Consider the following 26,216-nt stretch of genomic DNA (forward strand, 5'->3'; position numbering starts at 1 on the left):
AGAATATTGCCAGTCAACTCGAGACCGAGTATACGACGCGTATAATATATTCATCTTCGTCATCGATTTGATTAGCGAGAAGATTTACAAGCATCTCGAGTCCGCCGGTGAGTACCTACGCGATCTTCACGATCGGCACGTACAACGCGCTGAGAATGCCTCGCGTAAGTGAGTCTGTGACTAATCGGTTCATTATTAAAATGCAGTTGCGTAATTAACCTGCCGCGTGCTCGCGCAAACACGTTGATCTTTCTCGTGCATTAAATTCAAATGAGACTCTCGTACGCCTCGAGCTGATCGCGATGTAATTAACTGTGTATTGCGATTAATAATATTGATTAATATTATGGAAATTTATTATAAATATATTGCAATTTCGATACGGTTAACATTATAAAATTTAAATTGCAGATCTTGGCACGCATTCCCTCTAATATCTCTTTAATATATTCGCACACTTTTTTCGATCTACTTGCTCAAATGCTCTACCAGGTATATAAATATAAAACCGGAATTTTTGTATAGAAAATACACGTTTATTGTATGAAAATGATAAAAAATATTTTATTCCAAGTATTGCCCATTGCTAGCTATACATTTTTCCCATCTCTCTGACAATATGTGGATGCCACGCCAAAAAAACTGTTGCTCCTTTGAGGCAAACCAGTCATCGAGCCATTTTCGTACATTTTCGTAAGAAGTGAAGCGCTGCTCGGCAAGTGCGTGTCCCATCGATGCAAATAAGTAGTAATCGGATGGAGCCAAGTCTGGCGAGTAAGCCGCATGCGAAAGTATTTCCCAACTAAACGCCTCAATCGTTTCCTTGACCGGTTTTGCTGTGCATTATCATGAAGCAAAATCACTTTGCGTTGCCTTTTTTGACATTTTGGTCGTTTTTCACGCAAAGCTTGATTCAAATCGAGTTGTTGTTGCGTTTGAGCGTCATCCTCATCCAACAATGTTTGCAATTCGCTGTCTTCAAACTTTTTCGGTGGTCTTCCACGTTCTTCGTTTCTCACGTCAAAATCGCCACTTTTGAATTTTTTAAACCACTCAAAGCACTGTGATTTACCAAGAGCATGCTCACCGTAAGCTTCGACAAGCATTCGATGCGATTCTGCAGCAGTTTTCTTCAAATGGTAACAGAAAATCAATGCTGTCCGCAAATCGTAGTTTCCACGCACAAAATTCGACATGTTCAACGCTATTAAAAACTATGCTGTTGTATGAAACTTGTATCGTTGTGAGTTGAAAATCTTTATCAGATGTCAAAAGAAGAAAATGGCGCCAATGACGCGGTTTGACGGTAACTACATTGACAGCTAGGGCCAGCTATGGGCAAATTCTGGTTTCATATTTATATACCTGGTATATGCAAATAACATACTTATATTTATCGTTAATATTAAAATATTAAAATTTGTATTGCGTTAATATTCAGTTTTATACAATTTTTTTTGCAGTTATTATTGCTCTACCCCTATTATAAAATTTACAATTTTTTTCTTACAAATAGTATTAAGTTTCTCCGGAAACTATCTACCTAACTCTAATTAGTTTACCCTTCATTTAAATAAGATTTAAGAAGGATATATATATATATATATATATATATATATATATCAAATGAGATCAAATTCAACGGAAATTCTCATTAACAGTTCAATTCGACGATCCGATTACTCGTTATCGCGTCGTGACTGTTAACCAATCGGACATAAACAAATCAGATTTTGCCTTAAGCGCGAAGCATCAGTTCTGCGAAAGGATTAACGGCATAATAAAAGAAGCTGCGCTCAGCGATATTCTGCCATTCCATTGAATTATGTTCAGCGGGGGATCCACTCGATAATTCGCGCGAGTTTCCGCTTTCTCCTTCGCCGACAGTACGGATGTAAAGTCTTTTGAAATTTATCATTCGCTTGTGTTTCTGTCATCGCAAAGTGAACAAACGCGCTTCGTGTCGAACGAACAAACGAAGACGAACCGGAAATAGCACGGTAAAGTATGCATATTGAGATGGCGACGGGTTTAATTGACGAACGTTCAACGGTGTTTATTGTTTAAGAGAATGAAAGAAAATTAAACGAGACGGCAATAATAAAATAAGTACAGGGCAATATCGATTATCGCCCACCATGAAATAGTATGAATTCATATAAGCGTTAACGTGTGTCAACGCGCCGGATTTATAGTTAATTAACGAATCCAATTTCCGTGGGTGATATCGTGTTGAAAATAGCTCCCGAACCCTTCGCAAGTGTTAAAACTTTTAAACTTTGCATATAAATCATTAATTTAATTCGTTTATGAAATGACTGTTTCGGCGAATGTATATGATCGTCACGCAAAAGCGTGCGTACTCAAACATAATAAATCGATCAAACCAATCCGATTCAGTCACGCGTAAATGAAAATAATTTTAACGAAACTATATTAATGAATCATGGAAAAGCTATGCGAGATCAAATTATTATGTTTGTTTGTATTATGGCTCGTTAGATTTGAAAAGATAGCCAAGATGGTCATACGGACAACGAATACAGATTGTCGTAAAACAATGGCTCGTGTGCCCGCATAATTATTCCTAATAGCAAGATATAATTAAGTCGAGCGCTGCGACTTATGTAAATAAATAGAACCACGTCAGTTATCATAACAAAGATATAACGGTAAAACAAGAGAAAGATAAAATAATATATTGTAGAATTTCTTGAAATGTTTTAAAAATAAAGCAAAAATTACAGATACAAATTAATTATAATTACATATATTTATATATAATAGATATAAATAATTTATTGAAAAGTTGATGTAATATAAAATCTCATCGTGCTAATATTGTAAGAAATAAAAATAAATTTTTTTTTTTTTTTTTATTCAATATGCAGATTTATGATAAATATAACTTGTTAAAGAGATGAGATATGATCGAATGAAGATAGCGGATTGCAGAAATCGTTATCTGCGCATAATAATCGAGAAGATCTGTTAGAAAATAAAAGTAGAAATTAATATAGACATTTATGATAAAAAACTTCGATGTACGCTAGCAATATTGCAAGAAATAAAAGTATGAATAATTTACCACACGCATTTATAACAAAACACAATTAAACAGAATACGGCAAAATGAAATGAATACGCTTCGCGTATCGTTATCTATGAGAAAATATATTGTAGTAATTTGAGAAATCTTATCATATGCTAGAAACGCATACATAATATCAAATATATTATATAGAAAACAATACATATATATTGTTATTTAATAGACATATTTTTCATAGATGGTTTGATACTTTCTTAGTTTGCTAAATGAAACGCACTCGAGTATATCGCGTGTAATAATCGTGCTTTTAATATTTAATTATTCTGCCAATTGCAGAGCGCATCGTGACACGCGTCAACTCACCCACGTGCGCAGTTGTGGGTAGGGATGTACGATTGAGGGTACGAGGTACGAGTTTGACTGTGCGTCATGTATGCATCAGTTTTCACGCGTGTGTACACGCGAAGCAACGCCGCCGACTCGTCTCGATAGTTTTCGGGCCGATCAACGCGAAATTCACGATTAATTAATACGAACGTTCCCAGAGTGAAACCGGTGAGAGATTATTATCATGTTGATTACGAAGTGCACGTAAAAAAAAAAAAAAAAAAACAAGAAGACTAAAACTGCGCGCGACAGATATCGAATAAATTAAATTTTCCTCTTTCTCTCTCTCTCTCGCGGGAAAACACATTTGTCATCAACAAACGATTTTCTTATTTATTTTAGTATTGCTGGAAAAAATGAAAATCGTATGCAGTAACGATTGATTTTATCGTGAAGATTATATACGTTAAGCGCTCGATACATGCGAGAAGTCTTTACTTTCGCGATCTCTTTGACATACCTTCTTACGTTATGTATTATGTTGCGTCGTTTATTATCATTAACATTTTCAGAGAAACGCGTATTTTATACTTTTTGCACACCCTGCACGCCACGATAGAGTCAACTGCTTCTGCTATCGGAACGTGATAAATTCGCGAACACGTGCCAGATCACGAGATGCGTCTTTCGCATACTGCAATTTCCGTCTCTGTCCTTCTCGTCTTGCTTCTACCTCGCCGACTAGCGTTCTAGAAACCTACACCTACCTACGTGCCACCGTGAACGTCGTTCTCGAAAGCCGGTTGGAGCGGATTGACAGCGGTCTCGACCCAGTTCCCAGCTATTCGACCGCATCCGATGCAAATAATTGACGTCCCGGACGCGGACACGCGTTTCTTCTCCGCACGTGCCTTAGGATCTCGAAATTGTTCGGGATAAGAGAAATTTGCAAATCTGTTTTTTTTTTATTTTTTATTTTAACACGTTTATCATTTGCGAATTTTTCTTTGATTCACTGTTAATTAAACTTTTTCAAATTAATTTCTATCTTCATCAATTGTGCATTACATAACTTTTGTATAAAATTATTTTCTATATTTATTATATTCTCTTTTACAATTTTGTTTTCGTATTTATCTCGTGTATCTTTTAACAATTTATAGAGATAGTATGTAATTCTTGTGGTAGCCGTATCTTTTTCTAGCTTTCTTGGTGATGTTTCTGCTGTGAAAGTTATGTCTAACATCTGCAAAGGCGTTTATTAATTATAGTAATAACAGGTTGTAAACGATTGTACATTTTAACACGAATCACGATCACGAAAGCAGTTTAATTTCTCGCACGCGATCGCATTGATTATCATAATCATTTCACGGGCTTATGCACAAAGGCGGTCACGTCATGCGATCGTTAGGCGAGCGAAGAAAGAAAGAAGAAAAATTTGTAGAGCGTTTCTCGAGTGTAAAAAATATTGAAACGTAATTATGATTATCCTCTCTTTTGTTTCGCGGAAATTGAGACTTATGGGAAAATCTCGTGATAAACAATAATTAATATTTCCACGATCTCTTTTCCGCGAGGCAAAAAAAAATTCTTTTTCATTGTCGTTGCGAAAATCGGGTATTGTTAGCGACGAATAGCGTATGCAATAGCTATTATATTATGTCGTTGAACTCGCACCATCTTAATTTCAAAAATATTGTTAAGAATTTAATCGCAAGTGATTTATGAAAAAAAGAATAACAGAACTGAGCCTCGAATAAAATCGTCACAGTTCTTATATCAAATATGAGAATGTCGATTCTATTTTCAAAAGTATAAAAAATTTAAATTATATTTTCATTCGAGAAAAACTTATATAAATTTTTTTACCATTTCTCTTGACTTGCCGTCGACTAATAATCCGAGAATATTGTCGGATCGCGCGATTCATTCGTGTCACAATCTCCGTTCTCCGCTCGTATAATTACGAAATTGCGATTCACGATTTGCAATCCGCTCGCGATTATTCATCGCCACTTTGTGATCCTATCTGGCACAAGGTATTCCTGTGGCGATCTATCGAATCTAACAATAACGATCGAGAGAGAAATTTGAGTATTCAGGCTTGACGATGTGCGCGTTCGTTTTCGGCAAACGAATTCTAACAATGATGACACTTAACAGATCAGCTGGGATTCGCTCGGTTTCGCGGCGTCATCAATTACAGCAATTTTCTTGGCTGAGCAAGCGAGGCGTTGAACTCAAGGACAATTTGCCGGAATGTGATTCTCGTATTAAAAATTTCACGCGTGAACGATTTAATTGGCGTCATATAACCGTCTAATAATAATGATTATAATAGACCAGAGCTTTTGTAATATGTCAAAGATTGAGAATACAAATATTGGATGTTATGATATTAATATACGTTTGTTTTAGATTTCTCAAAATGTTATTCTTACTATTAACGGTGTGTCTCATCGCCGTGACTCACGCCGGATGTCCCATGCGACCGACAGTAGGACAAACTTCCGCAAATAGAACACAAGGCGACGGTGGTTATAGGATTCTTATCAGCGGGGAGACAAACGAATACATTCCCGATGCAATTCATATAATTAGCCTGCAAGGTTTGATTTTTTTTTTTTTTTAATCTAGTAAGTTGGAAATAAAAAGATACATAGTATCGTGAAGATCTTTATATTGTGGTTTGATCCTGAAATGCTGCTGTTATGAAAATACGAAATTTCAGGATCGCGAACGCACGAGAGATTGCAACAATTTACACGCTTCACTCTCACGGTGCACTCTTCGTACTTGCCGACTTCTTCGGCACATGTCGGTTATTTCCAACTGTTTCCGGATTCCTTGACCACTTTTGACGAGGATTGCGTTAACACGATCTCCGAAACGACCGATTTCCCGAAATCAGAGGTACAAGGCTTCTTTAGAAAAAAAAAAAAAAATTAATTTGCTTCACTTTTCGTCTAATTAATAATTTGTACTTATATTATAAAAATCGGCGATAAATACTTTTTTTTTTTTAACAGATTCAGGTGATGTGGCGAGCACCACCGACCGGCTCCGGATGCGTTATCTTTACCGCAATGATTTTGGAGAACAACATACGATGGTACGCTGAAGATGGTGCTCTTTCCAAGATAGTTTGCGAGTCGACAGGCACAAAAGGTGAAAATTCAAACGAGACTAGATGCTGTGCCTGCGATGAAGCCAAGTATTCGGTGAGATATAGAGTCACTTGAAAAGCTCGACGAAGATTATGTGCTGTATTAATTTTTTAATAATAATTTACTGCAATAAATATTTTTAACTCGTTGGATTTTACAGAATTAAAAAAGATTTCCAACAATTCAATTGTTTGAAAAAAAAAAGATGGAATACATTAGCGGTATTAATAATTAACATTCTTCAAAATTTGTGAATGATACTATTCTTTAATTTTTAATTCGTACGATTCGCGAAAGTTAAGATAACAAGCGAGTAAAAACGTGTCGCCGCAATCATTTCAAGTATCTTGTCGAATCACGATTTTTCAGTTAACTATGGAGGGCATTTGGTCGAACACAACGCATCCGAAAGACTTCCCTTTTTCCGCCTGGTTGACCCATTTCAGTGACGTAATCGGCGCATCTCACGAGCCAAAGTTTTCCTTCTGGGGCAGAGATCACATCGCGACAGACGGTTTTCGACAACTGGCCGAATGGGGCTCCGCGACAGGCGTCGAAGCAGAATTACGAGAAAATTCTAGACATCTCAGGACACTTATTAAGGCTGCCGGTCTTTGGTATCCTAATGTCAATTCCAATACGACGACAAGTTTTAGGTAATTGTCTTGTAAAATATATATTTTTCGAAATCTTGAAATTCTCTTCATATTAATTCTGATAATGTATGTAAGACATTCTGATCTCTTTTCTTAATACTCAGATAATTGGATCAAGACATTTCTGGATAATTTTTGAATATTTCTACTGTGAAAAGCAATTTAAAAAAATTTCCAAATATTTTAATGCGTCATATCCCGTTCCATCTTATTATCAATAATAATCGTTAATAGATTCTTTCGTTAAACTTTATTTGATTTCTCGACGACTTTTCAGAATGGATCGAAGACATTATCTTCTCTCAGTGGCCTCTATGCTAGGTCCGTCTCCTGACTGGGTGGTAGGAGTGAGCAAACTAAATCTTTGTCAGAAGGATTGCACATGGGCGAAAAGCATGATAATCGATCTTTATCCTTGGGACGCCGGTACTGATAACGGCATTAGTTACATGTCGCCGAATTCCGAGACAAAACCGCGCGAGAAGATGAAGCCCATAACGACCTCCTATCCGGAAGACCCGCGATCTCCGTTCTACGATCCGTCTGGTAGACCGATGCATCCGTTGGCCCGACTGTACTTAAATCGAGAAAAGATCATCCCGCGCGAATGCAGCGAGGAGCTTTTGCAGCAGCAAGTGGCTGAATTAGAAGTGGCCGAGAATACCGAGGACACATCAAGACGTAAGCATGTCTCGTGATATACAATATATATATATATATATATACAGGGTGTCCCATTTTAATCTCCTCAGGCAAATATCTCAAAAACCAAGCCCGGAAGAAAAAAATGTTTCAGACAAAAGTTGTTTGGTTTCGAGGGAGCCATAAGATGGTGACAATGATTTGACCTTGGAAAATCATTTGAAGATCGTGTGAAGGTCAACTTTAAAATCTTAAATAAAAACCCCCATTTTTTATTTAGTATTCTTGTAGCTGACATCGAGAGCTTTCCAAAACACTATAATAAAGTATTTTTTCATTAAGTACTTTTTGAGTTATTTTATATTTTAATCTGACATATTTACATATAAAAAATTAAATATCTCGTAAAATATTTAGTTTTTGATAATCTTACCGTAATACTTCCATGTACAGAATAATGAGACAAATCAATTAGTATAAAAAAAAAATTGTTTTTAAGAAAATTATTTACAATGTATTTTTTTAAACAATTATTTGTTTTTTTTGGTACTAATTAATTTGTCTCATTATTCTGTATGTAAAAGTATTACGGTAAGATTATCGAAAACTGAATATTTTACAAAATATTTTATTTTTTATATCAAAATATGTCAGATTAAAATATAAAATAACTCAAAAAGTATTTAAATACTTTATTATAGTGTTTTGGAAAGCTCTCGATGTCAGCTACAAGAATACTAAATAAAAAATGGGGGTTTCCATTTAAGATTTTAAAGTTGACCTTCACACGACCTTCAAATGATTTTCCAAGGTCAAACCAATGGTACCATCTTATGGGACCTCTCGAAACCAAACAACTTTTGTCTGAAACATTTTTCTCTTCCGGGCTTGGTTTTTGAGATATTTGCCTGAGGAGATTAAAATGGGACACCCTGTATAAATGTATTTAATAACCAATTTTTTTTTTTAAAGCGATTTAATCAGTTATTTTTTCTTCTTAGAGAATTATTGTATGAGATATATGGTATATCTTTTTTTAATGGTATCGTCGATTATTAAAAAAAGATATTGAGTTTACTCTTAAAGTATGATGGAAAAGTACGATTTAGCTTTATCCTGCTCTGATTTTTAAGCCGAGTGCCAAACGACGGATTACTCGCCATGGTCCTCGTGTTCAGTGACCTGCGGTAAAGGCCTAAGGATGCGTACAAGATCATATAGAATGCCGGAGAAAGCCGCCATGTTCAATTGTAATAGACAACTGGTCTCGAAGGAGATGTGCGTCGCATCTATCGCAGAATGCTCGTGAGTATATTCGCAATTCAAGCGAACAGTATACCACCTTATCTTCGTAAAGATTAAAAAAAAAAAAAGAACATTGATAATACTCTTCGTAAAAATTAAGCCGCGCGACCATTTTACAGATGTCGATTGTGCATTTGTCGAATAAATTTCATCCTCGCGTACCATAAATGTATGCGATCAGTGATGTGTTATACTCGAGTTATTTTTTAGGGGCGAGGAGGAAAGCGATGACGACGTGGTTTCGTCGCGAAGCAGTGGCGATCCATTTTGCGAGACCACCGAGTGGAGCGAATGGTCCGAATGTTCGAATACATGCGGAATAGGGGTGAAAATGCGTACGAGGAGATTCCGCGATCGTCGTGGCCGTAAACGGTGCTCGCTCGTGTCGCTCGTCGAGAAGGACAAGTGTATGGAGCCATCTTGTTTGACGGGAACGGAAGAGCAGATCGATCCTGTCTGCAGAGTACGCGGTTCAACTCGTTTGCATATGAGACAAATTTTTGCTGTATAATTTAACGATAACAGTTAATGATGGATGATTTAAGGTGACGGACTGGTCCGATTGGTCACCGTGTAGCGCTTCCTGCGGCAAGGGTGTGAAATTGAGGACCAGATTGCTGATGGTCGATCCGTCTCTGCAGACGGATTGCTCCTCGCGCGTGGAATTGATTCAGCAACGGCCGTGCCTCGTCCAAGCGGATTGTACATTTGACATGGCAACGGCAAAAGGTACAATATATTAAAAATATAAAACAATTTCAATATGTTACACTGAGAGAGAGGGAGAAGAAGAGGAAAAATTAAGAGATTTTTTTTTTTTTTTTTTTTGTAATATAAAAATGAAATTATTAATTTTGACATTTGTATATGGAGAGAGAAAGACGTTTCTCCATACAATTATTAAATTTTGAAATATATGTCACATATCTTTTTATACAGTCGTGTGCATGGAGGAGGCAGATCCCGGCCCGTGCAGGGGCTACTTCCAGAGATGGGCCTTCAACCCGCAGAAATTGATGTGCGCGCCCTTTGCATACGGCGGGTGTCGCGGCAACCGAAATAATTTCCTAACTGCGGACGAGTGCGGCAACACGTGCGGCATCGTAAGCGCGAAAAGATTTATCGAATATAAGCGCAATATCGAGATGTCATTAAAATTTTCGTCGCTTTACAGGTACGAGCTGCTCTTACCGGTCAGTCTTTTAATGAAACCGTAAACCGAGATCAAGTATCTAGCGAATCGCTTAATCCACCTTTCGCTCCCCCCGTGGATTGTGTGGTGACGCGTTGGTCAAATTGGTCACCGTGTAGTGTCACTTGCGGCGTCGGACGCGCAACGAGTTACCGTATCATCGAGGTGAGACTAATGAATCTTGGATAATTACGGGCGTGTTAATCGCAATTTACTGAAATTTCATAACTGCTGCGAACATAATATTAATATATAAAACAATATTATTAATATTAATATTATTATAACATTTTATGTTGTGACTTTTCTCCTATTCTCATAATGTTCTCTTTGCAATTAGCGAGAAGCTGCAAATGGTGGCCGTCCTTGCCCGAAAAAATTGCATCGTCGTTATCGCTGCGAGCTCGCACCTTGTGAAGAAATATGAGTTGGGAAGAAACTTTATATATTCAATGGCATTTAATTTAGTATATAACAAAAATATATTTTAAAGATTTATATAGAGAAAAAAGATCTATATCAAAGAGATAATTTTAATTCTATTCATAGAGAGATAAATCTCTCTCTAAAAGAATTGTTAATCTTAGAACGTATGAGCTAATCCATTATATAATATGAGAGCATGAATGGATTTTTTGTGCCCTGTTCTCCATTTTTTTTACAACTACATAGTAAAGAAATATAATTTGTAAAAAGATTGAATTACTAAAATCATTGATCATCTCTTCGATCATCACGTTTATCGTTTATAATAATATATGGCCTACTGATCCACATTGAACATTCCAGGATTAATATTAATCAATGTTTTTATAGAATATCGATGTTATATTATTGTGTTACGGTTTCCTTTACTGCTGGTGTGTACTGCCTATTTTTTTTTTAAATTAATCGCGTTATTAAGCATTTTACATTTGCTACAAAATGTTAGGTGCAGAATAAACGAATTATCAGAATAAATGATATTTTATTAATGGTCATTCCGTGTCGGTATTGTTCTCTGCTAATTCCTATCGAATTTTAATCGCTTCATGTCGGATAATGATTTCTCGTGCATCTATTTAATCAAAGTTCATCGTTTTACATTGCAGCAAATTAATATCACAAGTCAAACGGTTAACTATAGTATTAAATATTTATGGCATTGTCACTAAGTGGAAGAAAGTTAAAAAAAAAAAAAAAATCTTTTCTCTGTATTTGACAAAAAACTTATTAATATTATATCATATAAATATGTATACATATAGAAAAAGCAATTAAAATTAAATCCTGAGTTATAATATATCCGATTCATCTCGTTTTTCGCGTTATTCAATCTTTTTTGCAATTACATTGCGAAACTCACCTCGAGCAACATACGTTCATTCGAGCGATTAATAACAAGCGCAACGCCTAAGGCATATTGTGCTTATTATCATTACGCTTCGACATCATGATTCATGCGCCCATAATTCATTATGGACTTTGAGTTGCGATGGGCGCTTGGAAAACATCCAAGATATCCGAGTTTCTCAAGAATTTCGAAAGCTTTTGCCCGCTACGACGGTTTTCCATTATTTTTCCGCGATTTCGCATGCGAAATCACATGTGGCTGTATATGTGGTTGTATACGGATAGAAGAATCTCATTATTACATCTGTAATTGTGAAAAAATTCGATCGGATTCGCAGGATTCTCATTATTCAAATAATTCTGAGCTTTATCTCGTATTTATTAAAATCAATTGGTTCCGCTTATGCGTTATTTGAAGATATCTCTCCTTTACTTCCACGACAAACATTCGCTACTTACCATCAACTCTGGAGATCTAGCTTCATACAGTTACATTAATAATCTCGTATATAAATAATACACGTAAGTAGGATGACTAAATCATTATACATCTACCAAGAGCGCCAAATCGTCACTTTATCTTATCGTCTTATCAAGGCTGTATAAATAGTATATTCGTTTTATCAAGTAATGTGGTATCCTTTTATTATTTTTTACACCATGCAATGTTACACAATTTTAAATTCTTTACAACTCTAATTCTTTCTTTTATAAAATTTTATTTCTTTTGTCACATTTAATTTATTCAAATTCTATTAATGCTATTTTATTTTAAATACTTTATTTAAAATAATGTTGTTCTAAAATAAATATAATAGACAATTAGAGATTCGTTCTTGGTAGATATATAGCATTTTTAATAATGACTATATCTCTTTTTGGCGCTATCGTGACCACGGGAAGATCGATGATGGATAGGGGGACGAAGCGAGCGATTGGACAGTGCGCTTAAGGCGATTCGCTTCTCGAGGACTTACCTGTGGTACTGATCGCGCGATTCGTTTAACACATTAACAATAATAATAATTATTATTAATAACGTATATATAACGTACATGTAATATCTAGAAGTAGTACGTAATATCTAGGACTCTTGTTTTCTTTTAGGCCATTACTCGACTATGTACTATCGTGTGTTCTTTGGTCGTGCGGTTTCTTCCTGCTCTTTTATGTCTCGCGAAAAATTCAAAAATCGATTTCGACGATTAACGAAAGATTTTGTAGCTATTTGTAAATCTTAATGTAAACGGAGAGTACGCACTGGATCATTAAAGATCAATTTGTTGGAAAATTTGGGATTACGACTGCTTTTGACTGAAACTTTGCAGACATGTAACTTTAAGGATCCAACTTTCTCTCTTTCTCGCGCCATTTATTGCGCATCTTGTGGAAGAATGATTACATAATCAATTCTCTTGACATATATTGTATATATATATATATATATATATATATATATATATATATATATATATACACACACGCACGCACGCACACACCGTCTGTGTGTAACCGTTTGCTAAACTATTGTAGAATAAAAAATAATAAAAATTCTCCGTTGGCAATGATTGTATCGATTAGTTCGTAACTAGAGTGAGTCTGTGAGGTATATATACAGAAGAAATAAATTGCCCAAGAAACAATCGCTCGAATGGAGCTAGGAGGCTACAAGTTTCATTCTTCAGTAGACCAGCTCTCTGAAGATACGATTTAACTTTATTCGCTATTTCTGTTTGACATAACGTAATTCGTCGTCTCTCGAAGTTAACTCAATAATGTAATAGTTGTTTTTTTTTTTTCACTTTTCTGTTACGAGATCTTCTGACTGACTAGTGTTGACTAGACTATTTGTTGCCGATCCACGTATGCCATTTCCGCGTTCTGGCAGTAATAGTAATAGTAATAGTAATAATCCTCAGTATAATTTACCATCGATCGTCGCTTAAAGTAATCACGCGGAATCCCGCGATCGCGTAAAACAAGAAATCGCGTAATATGCGATCAATCGTACATATACATATGATATTTCATGGTCCTCACTAATTTTAAAATAATTAAACAATAAATAACGCTAAACACGTTTTTATGTGTGTAACTTCTACATTTAATACTTTTAAAATAAAAAACAAAATAGAAATAAAAACATAAATAAAAAACTTATCCGAATAATCATTGAATCCTTCACATAAGTAAAATGTATAGAATATATATATATATATATATATATAATGCAAATAAATTATTTAATAAATAGAATAATAATTTTTTCAATTCATTACCTCACTATAGGACATCGTACACCCACAGAAAAGATTTCCGGATCTAATGCTATTACTCTTCAATCTATCATAAAATAGGATCGATATAGCGACAATCATATTTATTATTGAAAAAGGAATATTTTAATCTTAAATGGAAAATTCTTAAATCTAGAATAAAATGCCTAGTAACGCCACCGCGTATCGGTTTCGCGCCGATTATTGTGACGCTAACATCAAGTTATTCTAAATGCAAGAATATATAAGCTTAGATTTGTATATGTTACTCTTGTCTCAAGATAGTAAGACAATCTTATTTAATTGGAGAGAGAAGAAAAGGAATTATTGATTTAATTTTAAAATTGTTTTATTTTTATACCGCATAAGATTGCGATACGATTAAATATGTCAAGAATATTTTTTGTCTCGTTATCAGAAATCCTTTCTGAGAGTGTATGATTAGAAGAAAGCTCATATTAAAAGGATGCTTCATTCAGGTGAAGGAAGAAGACTGGGGAGGATGGGTTTTTCTTAGAGATTTCCGATGTCGCTCTTACGTTTAATCGGCATTGGCATGTCATGTCGCGAGAAAGGCATCATTGTGCGTCTGACGACGTCGAGAGGATCGTGTCGCATGCGTGCGTGTATCGTACGATCGTCGTCGGCGTCGTTCTAGCCTCATGGCCGTTGAAAACGAAGCCCGAAGCTGAGTTTCGACTGATGTTTCCTGTGTCAGCTGATCGGCCGCCGCAGCCCGGCGACACGTCGGTTTCCTCAGAGCCAGCCGGTGGATACGTCGTGGCCGGAAATCGGCTCGATGCCGGGAAGACGCAGCTGCGTCGCCGATCCGTTTCGCCTCGCCGTGAACTTCGACGTCGAGACGTTCGCCGCCACGCTCTCTTCGGTAGTCGATGGTGTCAATGGTACCGCCCTGACAATATCTGCAAAATAATGACAATCACGTCGCAAGAAATTCTCTTTTTCTATCTCTCTCTATAAAAATTAAAAATTTCAACGCGCAAAAAAGACGCTTTAACTTTTATGAATATTAAAAAAATTTTTATAAAGAAGTTAAATTTAATAAAATTAACGCGCGCGCGTAATAATATCGACTCACTTTGCTGTTCGCTGATGCTAGGGATCTCGATGACGTCGAAACTGGGCTGCTGACTCTGCGTGGCTTCGTGTCGTCGAGACGTTATCGATGATTGCGGCGTTATTTCGGGTCCTCGAGTTGGTACGCTGCTGGCGCGTTGCAGCTGCTTCTTGGAGCAGACCCTGGACGCCAGGACGGTGGCGACCGAGTGCATCGCGCTCGAATCCGGGGGGTTCGTGTTGGTGCTGCTGGTCATCGCGGGTGTGGATGATCTCGAGGTTGAGAACTTTTTGCGCTTCCTCCTCAGGGCGGCCAAAGCCGGACCCAGGCCATGGCTGAACACGTGATGCGCCTCGTGATGATGCGCGTGATGAGAGTGAGAGTGATGGGGATGCTGCGTACTTTGTACGTCGTGACTTGCCGCTTCCAAAGAGGATTTTGAATCCGACGAGCCCTCAGAACGCGACCCACCGTCCTCGGACGCCGGCGAATACACCGAGTCCTCCGAACGAGATCTACCTGGGAAGAGAAGAAAAAAAACAACTTTCGTCTAATTATAAATTCACTCTATTATTATCATTCCATTTTACTCTAGAGAGCACAAAGAGATAAAGTAATAAGCGTTTCTAATAATATCGTCGAAACGTAAAATTTACGCAACAAAATGTCGAATTAAGAGTCTTAATAACATTGACAAACTTAACTAAAATACTTAATTAAAATATTAAATTACTAAATAAATCGAAGATGAGAGAAGAGAACGAATAATCTTCAATAAGACGTTTTAACGATAATAAATGGTCTTTATTTATTTTTTTAAATACTTTTTTGCAATTTCAATTGATAAAATATAAAAAATTTTATATCATGTTTCGTATTCTAATAAAGATAAAATCTCAACTTTACAGTTACGTACTCGTTCGAAAGATAAATAAGAAGGTCACGTCGCATGAGGGTCGTATTAATCTATACTGCTTAATTATTATTAATGAAAATATTAATGCGAGAATTAATCGACTTACCGATCAGTCTAGAGACTCTTCCGACTTTCGCAGCCTCGATTAGAGTGCCCCAGCGCTTCTTCCGAGAGCTACTTCTAGTGCCGCGAATTTGTTGAGGCCCGGTGGCCAGTCCGGGCACGCTATTAGTGCTGGTATGATGCGGGCTCTTCTTTACGCCCGGTCCGAATATGCCGCTTAGAGTCGAGCCAAATAGGTCTTGATGAGAGTTCTCGTGCTGTACTTGTTGAAGAGATGCGATGAACTCGGCCACGGGCGGTAGAGTGCCGCTTCCGCCTGGCTGAGGCGCGATGTTGAAACCCTTCATCAAACGCCGCTCCTTCTGACGATTCTTCTTGCCACCCGCACCTATGGACATCTCTTTAAGGCAACCGTCTACGGGACAAACAGAAAATCGACGAACCAAGCAATCTACGAAAAACTTAAAGAAATTTAGACATCTATTTACGTAGCTATATTCAATAATACATAATGTAAATAAAGGATGTAAATTACAATGCAAGGCCAGATGAGTGCGATATATGTGTTATGTTCAGACTTAAAATAAAATAATGTAATAAAACAGAGAGAAAATCGTTGAAAATTTACACCTTCTAAAACCTACTAGAGTTTTTAAGCGGTAATAAAGTTTTCGACACAATATATTATATATTATATTGCGATAAAAATTTTACGTTTACATTGTCACGATTAAAAATAAAGAATAAAAATTAGGTAATATTAGGTAATTGTAACGTAGATATTATTTATACTCGTTTAAAATTTATTACGGGTCACATAGATTTTCTCGTTACGAATAATCAGAGATTCAAAGCGGCGCGATATCTGAACAGCAGTTGGATCCTTAATTACGGTAATTAGCTCTGAAACTCTAAGTGATTAATAGCGCCTTCTTTAATTTTCGAATTACAAGGGGGAATTCTCGTTTGGATGACTAATGCGAGTGTTGCTATGAGTAAAATGATGACCGGCATTTGTGCGAGCACAATTGCGAAATTAAATTTGAAGTTTCAACGTTAATCGCGCGACGCGATTAACGATTTCTGGATATTTACCAGGAATTGCGCGCTATCGGTCACAGTATGTGATTCTTGTTGTTAATTCGATGACACATTCGTTCGTTACCGTGTCGAATGAACCTTTATCTTAGAATTCGAAACAAGTTGTTTAATTGTAAAATCAAATCTCGCGATAAAAATGTTCCAAATCTCTAAACAAATTTGTTTATTAAACAAAATCGATACTTACTGATCGTTATACGGGCACAATACATTTTTACATCGGCAAAAACTATGGGGAAATAAATCGGTGCGTTTCATGCCGAATATCTGTATATGACCTACCGGTACCGCTGCTCGCTGCAGTGGACGTATTCATGCCGGAATTCTTGAGTATCTCGATGAGCTCGAAGCGAAATGCACTAATGTCCTGTTTGATCTCGTTCACGTCGTCCTCCGTGACACCCTCATTTTCCGCCTTGCGTTGTTCGACGGTGACGTATCGTCTTACCAAATTTCTCATGATACTCTGATACCTAAAGTCTCGCTCGGAGGCCTGCTTGACTTTTCGCTGAGACAAGAGAAACAGAAATCGAAACCTTTCAGCGTCACAAGTTTTCGTTACAAAGTGCACATTTTACGATACGCTTTACATAGTGTCCCAGATTTGTCAAGCTATTGTATTAATTGAACTCTTTGAGTAATGCGTATTCGATCTTCTTTCAACGAAAATGTCAAGCGTCATCCCATAAGTTATTTTCGATTTTTCTTTTAAAAGGTATTATATATATTAATATTATGCAGAATCGAGTATATAATATTGTATACAATCAAAAAGGAAATGAATCTCTGTGTAAAATTAAGGAAAAAATGTAAAATAAAATCTTTTATATAAAATTTTCACGAAAATAAAGTTTTGGAGAAAAATTACTTTAAATATTGTTAGGAAGATCCTTCTATCTTTAATCGTTCATAATATAAGATGTTACGAATCTTCGTTATTTTCATGAAAAACAACCTTCAAATCTTTCAACCACAGAATCGATAGATAAAAATTAACGAGTCTGGGAAAGTCTGTATAATAACTCTAAGCTGGATCTACATATAAATATGCAGAACGTGTTGTGACTAATAATGACAAAACTCTGCCATGGATTTAATATCCCCTACAAGTTCTTAAAAAAATGTGAAAACTTCTCTCCTGATATTCAAAATTCCGCTCTAAATATCAACTTTTCTCATATCTAAGGACCAAATTTAAAAATCTAAACATAAGGCCGTAGTAGCTCCGAAGAGAAATTTGCAGAAGATTTCTTACGATAACATGCATTTCTCAACATCTTTCTATACTCTCTCCGAACTGAACCTCTCGCAATATGTCTATCGACATTTTATTTCACAACGTGCTCTGCATTACGTGAGAGATAAGAGATCCAGGTTCAAAAATCACACGCAAAAAGATCGAATCTTCAGAGAATCTTATCGCTAAGACTACGAGAAGCGTCACAGCTCCTATTCTAAGTATTCGAAAATTCTGCAAATTCTCCTTTACCCTAATCGTGCGCATGTGTTCCTTCTTGGCCGCCCTGCTGTGTCCACAGCACTTCCGATATATCCATTGTACGATGTACCAGGCGCTCTTCGGGGTCGGTATTATGTTAAACGGCGGTGGGACGGTTCCACCTTCCTCGAAATAGCTGATCCAGAGTTTGCTCCTCGCGAATTTCCACTCGATGTCGGCGCGTTCCTAATTACGAGTACACTGAATTACCGCGCTAATTAGCTTCGGCTAATTATAATATAAACGCAAAAAATATGGTACGTTTCGCAGTCGTTATTTTTATCGTTCTAGTACTTTCAGGATCTCGCATTCATTTTCGTTAATTGTCATGAAAGCGAGTAAGTGTCGCTTTCGTATTTAACGCGACTAAAAAGTTAGCGATTCATTACAGTTTCTCTCATTTTCTCCATTTCTCTCCAAAGTTCTTGTAACTTGTATGACAGGAGACCTTGTCATAGATATAAAGTCGAGGTGATTCGTAGAAAAGACGGGATACACTTACCGAGATTAACTGATAAGAATGATTCATCATGGCGATTAGGAGATTCAGGAGGACGACGATGTTGATGACCGAGTACGTGCCAAACATCAACATACCCCAGAATCTAGTGAACACTTTGATGCCGTCCAATTCGAAGCTCTCGAGATCCACCAACCCGAAAACCGCCCAGAAGAGCGTTTGTATCGTCTCGAACAAACTACCGCGAAAATCTTTGTCATATATATATATATATATATCTCGTTAAAAATAAATTTAAAAATATGATAGAAACGAAATAATTTAAAAAATTCAATTGCAAAATATAGGATACTTTTTAAATATAGAATACTTTTACATAATTCTAACATCCAATTTCTGGACTAAAATATAGAATTCTTTTTCTTTTCTTTTTTTTTCTCACTTTGAGAATTTGCATGGAAATTGAATTTTTAAAAATTCTCTATATATTTTTTCATAAGACACGCAAATATTTATTTAAAAAGATTGTCGCTGAATACTTTGCGAATCGACGCCAAACGATGCACGCGTTGGAATCGGTAGTAACGTTAGCATTGGGCGAATTCGCCATCGCCGTGGGGCATCGCTTCTTCTCCATATCGGCGTAATACCAAAGAAGTTGATTGAGACCTAACAAGCGATGCGTTTTTACGTTAATATTTCTTCTGTAAAATGTGAGTGTATCTTATCGTATGATTCTTTTATTTTATTTACCGCACGAGAAAGCGAAGAGAACCAGCACATAGAGAAAAAAGAATTTCATGATGTCCACGACCATTCTCGACAGAGACACTTGCAGCGGACCGAGGTGAGGATTCACAGAGAATATGTAGACGAGCTTTAACGAGCTACAACGTAACATTGTTTGTTGTTTTAATTTCGAATAGTTAATAGTTTCCTATATTAATTTTATCCACTTTTCCGTTATATCGTATAATATTGCACACATTGCTGCACGACTTTCCAATGCAATTAAAAATTCGTTCGCATTCTAGGTACGATGCAGTGATTATTCGCATTCAAAATCCACTTTAAATGCAATGTATTAGCTATATAAATTCCAAAATTGCGAAATCAAAACTCCTCTCTCTCTCTAAATAGTCCATATTTCCACGAGTTATAATTTTTGACAAAATTTAAGATAGAAATTTACTTATATCTTTATATGCCACACATCCTAATATTGTATGTGTGCATTTTATTTCTGCTAATATTTTTTTCTATTACACGATATAAAAGTGGAAATGGAATTCTGCATAATTGTATCGAAATTTATAGATTGTGTAAAATAAATTTGAAAAATATCGCAATATTATTTATTAGTTTTATTGCTGATAAATAAAAAAATTTTAACATTTTATAAATATTTTTACTAAAGAGATTTTACACAGAGCTAAAAAGATATTAACTTAATGTTTGTTTTAACTTTAAGTTTATCGCGCGATCCTTTTATTCTAAACTTCATGGCAATAAAATCTCCGAGCGCTCGAACAATTTATTACCTGAAGATGTTGGCGGCGGAGAAGAGGCCCTCGGAGATGAGCATCGGATCCCAAGTGTCCCACTCCTCGCGCTGGAGCTCGATCAGTTCACCCGGTCCCTTGCCCTCGTTCTCCTTTTGCACCCTATAGTAAGCTACCACTCTGAGCGCGACTGTGGCTACGTACAGCGAGTTCGTTATGAAGTCGATCACATTCCACATGTCGTTCACGTACTCCTCCAGGCCCACATCCCACAACTGCTTCACCTCCGACCAGATCAACCCCGATACCCAGGCCAATATAATCCTACGGTGCATCGCATTCTGTCACTTCGTTTCGATCTTAGTTTCTCCGAGAGAGAGAGAGACAAAGAGAAAAAGACAAAGAAGGGGAAGAGGAAAGAGAGAACAAACAAAAAAAAAACCACGCAATTTATTACACTCAACGCCGAGTCTTTCAACTCGATTGATTGCTCGGAATCTATATGGAGTTTCTCTCAACGCCTCTGTAATTTCTCAATATTTTTCCTGTTTTTTTTTTATCTTTTTATTATTGTATAATTATTTGCGCTTTTATTTATTAATTATTCGTACAGTTAGCAATAACGTATTAATAACACGCCAAATTACCAATGCAAAAGCAATCCTGACATGAGGTGAAGATAAATTTGCAATATGACAGATCTTGAGTCTCTCATTTCGATCTCACTGTGAGGAAAAGGCCCCTCGAGATTGCACGTGTCTCCGGAGCTTCATCCTCGTTTACCACCGACTTACTACACGTAACGCTTTTACGTTCCATATTATCGTCTTCCGCACGAACGGACAGTATCGTAAGCGGTAGATATTAAACGGATTTTACCTGGTTTTTCTTACTCTACATTCTTCTTATTTCTTACGTTTCTTGCTTTTCACAACTTACTATTAAAATTGCTTGTACTTTTCGCGTAAAAGATTTTTCTCCCTATTATATTTTTAACGAAAATAAGGAACTCGAACTTTCGAGTTTAAAGCGTTAATAATATGCAATATGAAAATGAGGATAAAATTGAAAAAAAGTCTTACCATTCCACGACCGTTGGTGCGGCACCACGTTTCGTCGGCGCTGGTTCACTTTCCACGATATCGTGTCCCATCCAATTATCGATTACGTTTTCTATCCGCTGACTAGCCAGAATTAACATGACTGCGCAAGCAAAATTAAGCGCAACTTCATTGTTAAAAATTCATAACTCTTCACGTCGGAACAGAGATAATAGATAAGAATAATAAATCGTGTTTCTCGTCTGATTAAAATCTGAAGTAGGTCTTTGGTTTAAGATGAGATTTAATATCACAAATATTTCTATCGCAAATTAAAAAGAGCTGTGAAGAATAAAGAATAGCTTCTCTTATTTCCATAAACAAATCACTCCAAGTTCGTTAAAGAATCTGCTATTAAAATTTTCCCAGATAAAATAGAGAGAAACATCCTGTATAATTAAGTGATATTGAAAGCCAAGCCAAGGATGTATCGTTTCTGATCGAGTATGCAATTAATCTCGGGGCAATAACGCTTCTTAACCGCCTGAATTTCACATATTAGTGCATCACTATTATTGGTAGCGGCACCGAAAGGTATTTGTAAACTGTTTGACGTTCGCTACGTAGGTGTTTGATCTGCCAACGTGCCGGAAAGTTAAATACGTCGTAGGAAATGCTGCTCGCGATACGTGTCACTCTCCTTTTTGAATACTTCCGCAGAATGAGTCATATTGAATATCGTTAAATTACATGAAATTATTTGGCCAATTACGTATGAAACATCGGACTTGAAAAGCTTATAAGATAAACGTTTATTAATAATCAGACGTATTACGCATTATTAGTAAAATAACACAGTTCTCTTAAACAAGTATGCTTTAATTTTCACAAAATAATTTGCAATTTCTCAAGTTATAATAAATTAGTGGAGAATTTTTAATGGTGCGATTTTATTAGATGATTTTAAAGTATATGGTATTGCAAAAATAGTGTAGTATTTTACACATATAAGAAGAATATTAATGCAAAACACATTAATGTAAAACACATTGTCTTGATTGCATTTATTTCGTTGCTTCGAAATTGTCTAAAAATTGTCGATATAAAATCGATATTTTAGACGCAACGATCCATAAATATATGTTCGTTTGTGCGCACACTGAACCAGATAAAATTATGTTCAATCGAATAATTTTTCTTAATCCTTCCTTAATGGAGGGGAAATGGAGCTGTTCGCAAAAGTAAGATTCATGTTTCGTTAGCATCGTGAAAATTTCCCGGCGAGATTACATATTTGCTCATTAGTATGATATTTAGCGTGATCGCGCGAATATTTGATTGCTTTACAAATTAACGAAGTACCGGAGGGGAAAACAAAATTATTAAAAAAATAAAAATAATCTTGATACTTGACACGTTAATTGCTTTAGCGACACGAATCATTTTAAATCGCTTTATTAAATGGAATGCGCACATATTTCGATTTCAAAATCGATCGCTGCAAGATACGTAGTTAATATGCGAAATCATACATACAATATGTATATTGGCTTCAATATTGACTCTTTCCCGGCATCGCAAATCGAATAACGCTATTGATTTCGAGATCAAATATTGCGTCGCGATGAAATTATTCGAGCCAATTTCGATTGGAAAGCAGTTATTTCGATTGAGACTAGAAACAATTTCACGCATCAGCTTTGGAATTGAATGCGGTTTCCAGCTGTAAAACGGACCAAGAATAAGGGAGATGTTTATAAGAATTGGCGATAGGTATCGAGCTGATTCAGCGGTGCCACTGATATTTCCGGAATGAACCGGATATTTGGGTCACGTTGATCAAGTGTGGTTGAACAATCTAGGAAATGGCAGGTTACGGCCGGATGTCGTGCCAAGTGGTTAGATTTAAAGCGTGACAAGAAACTACTCCGATTGTAAAATGCCTGATCTGTTATTAGAGCGTTTCATCCGTTTCGCACGCGTCAGCGTGAAGATTTTTCATCTCTGCTTTTATCAATATAATTAATGAATTAATAAACAGAACTTTGCGTACAGTTTAAAAAATTGCAACTCATAAAAGTTTAGATTTTATCCGATTAAAGTTAAGTTACGTTACAATTTAATTGTGAAAATATACTCACATAAAAAAGTGAAATACGACGCGGAGTTACAGATGAATTTGATGAATGGCTTTCTCATGGTCTGACCGACCATACTGTGGGGTGCGATGATGTACGCCACGCTAAAAAACGGGAATAGGACGCCAATCCTAACGATCTCAAGCGCCTGGAGAAACATATTCTTCCTTCGGAATCCCGGCAGGCCCTCGTACCAGATCGATGCCAGTAGCTGCTGTACGTTAGGATGCGCCACGAACTGAAAATAACCAGGTAACGCGATATTGACCGACAGCTTCCGGTCACGTGACTGGGAGAGAAAGACGGTAATACTCGCGCAATCAGAGTATAAGCTGCAATTACTGTTCAAATTGTCGTTCCTAATTATAACATTAAATTAACGAACGTCCTCGGTCTCTGTCTTAATTGAATCACTGTTTAATTGAAGCTCAATTATCCCTCAATATTTCGAAAGTTGCAATTGAGCGAGAGATTGATGATATAATTGTTAGACATCTTACATGTGTTTGAAGTAGAAGATCTTTCCGCACATTCGATTTGAAATAATTGTGATCGTTTGAAAAAACGAAAAAAAAAAAATGAATCCTATATCTTTCTATATCTTTCTTCTATATCTTTTCTATAATGAAATGTAATTGAAAATTTATAAAGTTTGTCTCTTTCGTTCAAATTTAAGTATACCTTTTTTTGTCTCAGCTTAATGGCTAATTTTAAGCGATTAAGGTGCATCCTCTCTCCGTGTTCAAAAGCTGGTCCCGTTGGGTCGTGATTCAGCAGGACTTCAAGCTCGTAGGAACTTCTAGTGTGGTCCAGCAAAGCTGTCGCGAAATCTTGGCACTGTCTTCGAAGCTCCTTAAATCACATGCATTGCCGATACAAGTACGTCGTAACGCAATTTCGAAAACGCGTGTTTTCTCCAAAGCATTCAATTTCGTAAGATCGTTAAAAATAATTCTCCTAATTTCGAGAGAATTTCAAACATAATTCCTCGATATTTTGAAAGGAAATTCGGCCAAATCTCTGTGTCTCGTGTGTCAGAAATTACAAGTCGCGAAGGAATTCTCACGCTCGACAAAGTCAAGCTGATCGAACTTTCAAGCTTCCCGCAAGGTCAATAAGCATTCGAGATCCTATCCTAATCGCTCGCCAATCTTGCCCCGAGTCCAATCGGATTCTCGTCACGTACTCGCATTGTTAGCTGGCGAACGAAATCAAGAATCTCCGTAGGAAGTTTTTTTCGCTTAATAAAACGGCATAGAGAAATCATAATCTATGATTGTAATCTATTTTTATTAATTGTTTATTGATCGTCGAACAAATGCGATACATTGTTTGACACAACAAGAATTTGTCTGTCAAAGTATTTCATTTCAGTTTTAAACATAAAATACTATATTTTTCTTTTTATTCAACGTCATTCAAAAAAATTCCTTTTTCGAGAATAACTCAAGTTGTCTTAGATTGTTATTTGTTATAAATAAAAAAATGTAATATAAAAATAGAATAGCTGAAGGATAGACGAGCAAATAATGTTATTGCGAGGTTACATATGGTCAGGGTTGGGAAGTAACGCGTTACTTGTAACGCCGTTACCGTTACAGTTACTTTTTTTCGGTAACTGTAACGGTAATGGCGTTACAAATTTTATTTGTAACGGAAAAAGTAACTTTGTTACATTTTTCGGTAACGAGTAACGAATTTAACAGTTACTTTTATCGTTACTTTTTTTCAAATTTTTTGATTTATTTAAGATATTATTCTTGCTATTGTGCGTGATAAAATTCTTATCTTAACCGTAAAGCCGTAAGCAAATCGACCAATTAGCATTCTTATTATGTTGTAAAAATGCTTGAATGTGATTGATCAACTTATGGCTCTTGCAGACCAGTGCGATGACGCGACGCGTGATATCCAATGAGAGCTTTATCTTTTCGGAAAAGCAGAGCTCTCATTTACTACCAGTTCTAAGTACCTTGCAACGAAAATTAGAAAATCTCAATAAATCTGACCTTATAGATTGCCATTCATTAGTTGAAGCTATTCAGCAAGGTTTAAATAAAAGGTAACTTATTAATTTGATTAATACATATGTTATTTAATTTTAAATAAGGATTTAATTGAAAAATATTATTTTATTTTAAACTATTGATTCAAAAGTATTAATTTCAATAAAACAAACAATGTCGCTTAATTTACTATATTCGATTTTAGATTTCTTACAATATTTGAAACAAAAGAATTAATAATAGCAGCATGTTTACATCCAAAATTTAAGTTAAACTGGTTAACCGGAGAAAAAAGAAAACGTGCTGAAAATTACTTGGAGGATTTATTGGGAATCCGATCAACTGAAAATTCTCCAAAAGCTGGAAAATCTGACGATCACGATGATTTTTTTCATTTTTGAGCAAAAACCGGTACAAAATGAATCTGAACAAGAAGAATTGCAACGGTTTTTAAAATCAAAT

The 26,216-nt window shown here is 36.1% G+C and overlaps 2 protein-coding genes across 10 annotated transcripts in view; one reads left to right on the forward strand and one right to left on the reverse strand.

Moving 5' to 3' along the window:
* The first annotated feature begins 17 nt into the window (after nucleotides 1–17).
* Nucleotides 18–11,292, forward strand: Fat-spondin (extracellular matrix protein f-spondin). 4 transcript variants are annotated; one of them, XM_070294805.1, is made up of 12 exons: nucleotides 18–107; nucleotides 5,801–5,991; nucleotides 6,114–6,295; nucleotides 6,412–6,603; nucleotides 6,919–7,205; nucleotides 7,483–7,886; nucleotides 8,981–9,152; nucleotides 9,363–9,615; nucleotides 9,698–9,881; nucleotides 10,092–10,255; nucleotides 10,327–10,509; nucleotides 10,685–11,292. In XM_070294805.1, exons 2-12 carry the CDS (start codon nucleotides 5,811–5,813, stop codon nucleotides 10,769–10,771), a joined length of 2,289 nt encoding a protein of 762 aa, XP_070150906.1. In that variant the 5' UTR covers nucleotides 18–107; nucleotides 5,801–5,810; the 3' UTR covers nucleotides 10,772–11,292. The 4 variants fall into 4 exon arrangements, with proteins under 4 accessions (XP_070150906.1, XP_070150909.1, XP_070150907.1 ...); XM_070294808.1 differs by lacking the exon at nucleotides 18–107 and adding an exon at nucleotides 110–164; XM_070294806.1 differs by lacking the exon at nucleotides 18–107 and adding an exon at nucleotides 1,774–2,000.
* A 313-nt stretch (nucleotides 11,293–11,605) lies between these two features.
* Nucleotides 11,606–26,216, reverse strand: part of Trpgamma (Transient receptor potential cation channel gamma) — an 83,336-nt gene continuing 68,725 nt past the window's right edge. For 4 of the 6 annotated variants that reach the window (XM_070294799.1, XM_070294804.1, XM_070294801.1 and 1 more), the window contains 12 exons: nucleotides 24,430–24,600; nucleotides 23,752–23,986; nucleotides 21,653–21,773; nucleotides 20,610–20,894; nucleotides 19,822–19,955; nucleotides 19,608–19,737; nucleotides 19,111–19,306; nucleotides 18,600–18,794; nucleotides 17,393–17,618; nucleotides 16,053–16,460; nucleotides 15,052–15,549; nucleotides 11,606–14,875 (listed from right to left, as the gene is read on the reverse strand). In XM_070294799.1, the coding sequence (XP_070150900.1) occupies nucleotides 14,709–14,875; nucleotides 15,052–15,549; nucleotides 16,053–16,460; nucleotides 17,393–17,618; nucleotides 18,600–18,794; nucleotides 19,111–19,306; nucleotides 19,608–19,737; nucleotides 19,822–19,955; nucleotides 20,610–20,894; nucleotides 21,653–21,773; nucleotides 23,752–23,986; nucleotides 24,430–24,600 (2,766 nt within the window). In that variant the 3' untranslated portion in view covers nucleotides 11,606–14,708. The remainder of the gene's footprint in view (nucleotides 14,876–15,051; nucleotides 15,550–16,052; nucleotides 16,461–17,392; nucleotides 17,619–18,599; nucleotides 18,795–19,110; nucleotides 19,307–19,607; nucleotides 19,738–19,821; nucleotides 19,956–20,609; nucleotides 20,895–21,652; nucleotides 21,774–23,751; nucleotides 23,987–24,429; nucleotides 24,601–26,216) is intronic. The other 2 variants (XM_070294803.1, XM_070294802.1) reach the window with 2 other exon arrangements.

Source organism: Polyergus mexicanus, unplaced genomic scaffold (genome assembly GCF_030449975.1).
Source record: "Polyergus mexicanus isolate NDT 795.1 unplaced genomic scaffold, iyPolMexi1.0 SCAF_4, whole genome shotgun sequence".
NCBI classification, from domain to species: domain Eukaryota; kingdom Metazoa; phylum Arthropoda; class Insecta; order Hymenoptera; family Formicidae; genus Polyergus; species Polyergus mexicanus.

Bases quoted from the DNA above. Each gene is read 5' to 3' on its own strand.
- Fat-spondin (XM_070294805.1), top strand. From the start codon at position 5,811: ATGTTATTCTTACTATTAACGGTGTGTCTCATCGCCGTGACTCACGCC. The intron at 10,256-10,326 runs GTAAGCGCGAAA...GTCGCTTTACAG, and splicing joins GCGGCAACACGTGCGGCATC to GTACGAGCTGCTCTTACCGG. The intron at 10,510-10,684 runs GTGAGACTAATG...CTTTGCAATTAG, and splicing joins CGAGTTACCGTATCATCGAG to CGAGAAGCTGCAAATGGTGG.